Source organism: Meleagris gallopavo, unplaced genomic scaffold, assembly GCF_000146605.3.
Source record: "Meleagris gallopavo isolate NT-WF06-2002-E0010 breed Aviagen turkey brand Nicholas breeding stock unplaced genomic scaffold, Turkey_5.1 ChrUn_random_7180001880326, whole genome shotgun sequence".
Taxonomy (NCBI): Eukaryota; Metazoa; Chordata; class Aves; order Galliformes; family Phasianidae; genus Meleagris; species Meleagris gallopavo.
In genome coordinates, this window is record NW_011144565.1 from 1 (window position 1) to 1,161 (window position 1,161).

The 1,161-nt window shown below is 61.7% G+C and overlaps 1 protein-coding gene across 1 annotated transcript; it reads left to right on the top strand.

Annotated features, from left to right (window-relative positions):
* Window positions 1-317: 317 nt before the first annotated feature.
* On the top strand, window positions 318-1,136 carry ID3 (inhibitor of DNA binding 3, HLH protein). Its single transcript, XM_003214034.4, has 2 exons — window positions 318-815; window positions 923-1,136. The coding sequence occupies exons 1-2, from the start codon at window positions 495-497 to the stop codon at window positions 977-979; spliced, it is 378 nt and encodes a 125-aa protein (XP_003214082.2). The 5' UTR covers window positions 318-494; the 3' UTR covers window positions 980-1,136.
* The last annotated feature ends 25 nt before the right edge of the window (window positions 1,137-1,161 follow it).

Genomic DNA, 1,161 nt, shown 5'->3' on the forward strand with positions numbered 1-1,161 from the left:
GGGGGGGAAGGGGGTCTAATGGAGGGGGGAGAGGGGCCTGCAGTGGTGGGGTGGGGGCAGTGGGGTGACGCTGTGATGGGGGGGGGTTTGGGGTGATGCTGTGGGGTGGGATGGGATCAGCGCGGCTGTGTCCCCTTGTCCCCATGGGGCCACCAAGGGTCATCGGGGGGGGGGGAAGAGGGGGGAGCGGAGTTCCTTTTGCTTCATTTACATGAATGGGTGGGGTTTGGTGTTTTATTTGCATAAAAGGGGGAGTGGTTGGGGTTATTTGCATACAATGGGGGCGTGGTTAACGGGCTGCCCATATAGACGGCAGCGGCGGGCCGTCCCATCCCCAGTGCGCCAGCGAGGTTCGGGTGCTCGGAGCAGGAGGGGTGGGAGGAACCGGGAACGAAAGAACCGGGAGCGAGGATCCGAGGGGTGAAGAAATTCTCGGTGGTCCCACGCTCAGCCTCATCAGACTCGACATCCCCCCACCCCGACCACCCCCCACCATGAAAGCCATCAGCCCGGTGCGGTCGGTCAGGAGCTGTTACGAGGCCGTTTGCTGCCTCTCGGAGCAAAGTTTGGCCATCGCTCGCAGCAGCAACAACAAGAGCCCGGCGTTGGAGGAACCCATGAATCTGCTGTACGATATGAACGACTGCTACTCCAAATTGAGGGAGTTGGTGCCGGGCATCCCGCAGGGCACCAAGCTGAGCCAGGTGGAAATCCTCCAGCACGTCATCGATTATATCTTCGACCTGCAGATCGTGCTGGAGGAGGGGGCCAAGGGGCGAGACCACTCCTCGGAGGCCACCCTGCTGTCCCTGAAGGTATGGGGGTGTTTTTTCTTATTGGGGAGTGGGTTGAGGGGGGGCTCGGATAGGAAGGGGCTGTCTGGGTGCTGCCACAGCCCTGACCCTGTGCCCGCTTTCTGCAGGCAGCCGAGCTGGCCTCCGAGCTGTGCTCCAAAGACGAGAGAAGTTTGTGTCACTAACGCCTCCTCCATCAGGTGAGTGCCACCCCATCCTGGGAACCCCAAAACCCTCAGCACGACACCGCCGTACCCCAAAACTACCCGCACACCTCTTCCCCCTTTGGTACCCCTGTACCCCAAACCCTTCCCGTACCGCTTCTCCCTCCTCTCCCCCCATCCTTTGGCACCGCCGTACCCCAAAC

Bases quoted from the DNA above. Each gene is read 5' to 3' on its own strand.
- ID3 (XM_003214034.4), top strand. From the start codon at position 495: ATGAAAGCCATCAGCCCGGTGCGGTCGGTCAGGAGCTGTTACGAGGCC. The intron at 816-922 runs GTATGGGGGTGT...CGCTTTCTGCAG, and splicing joins CCACCCTGCTGTCCCTGAAG to GCAGCCGAGCTGGCCTCCGA.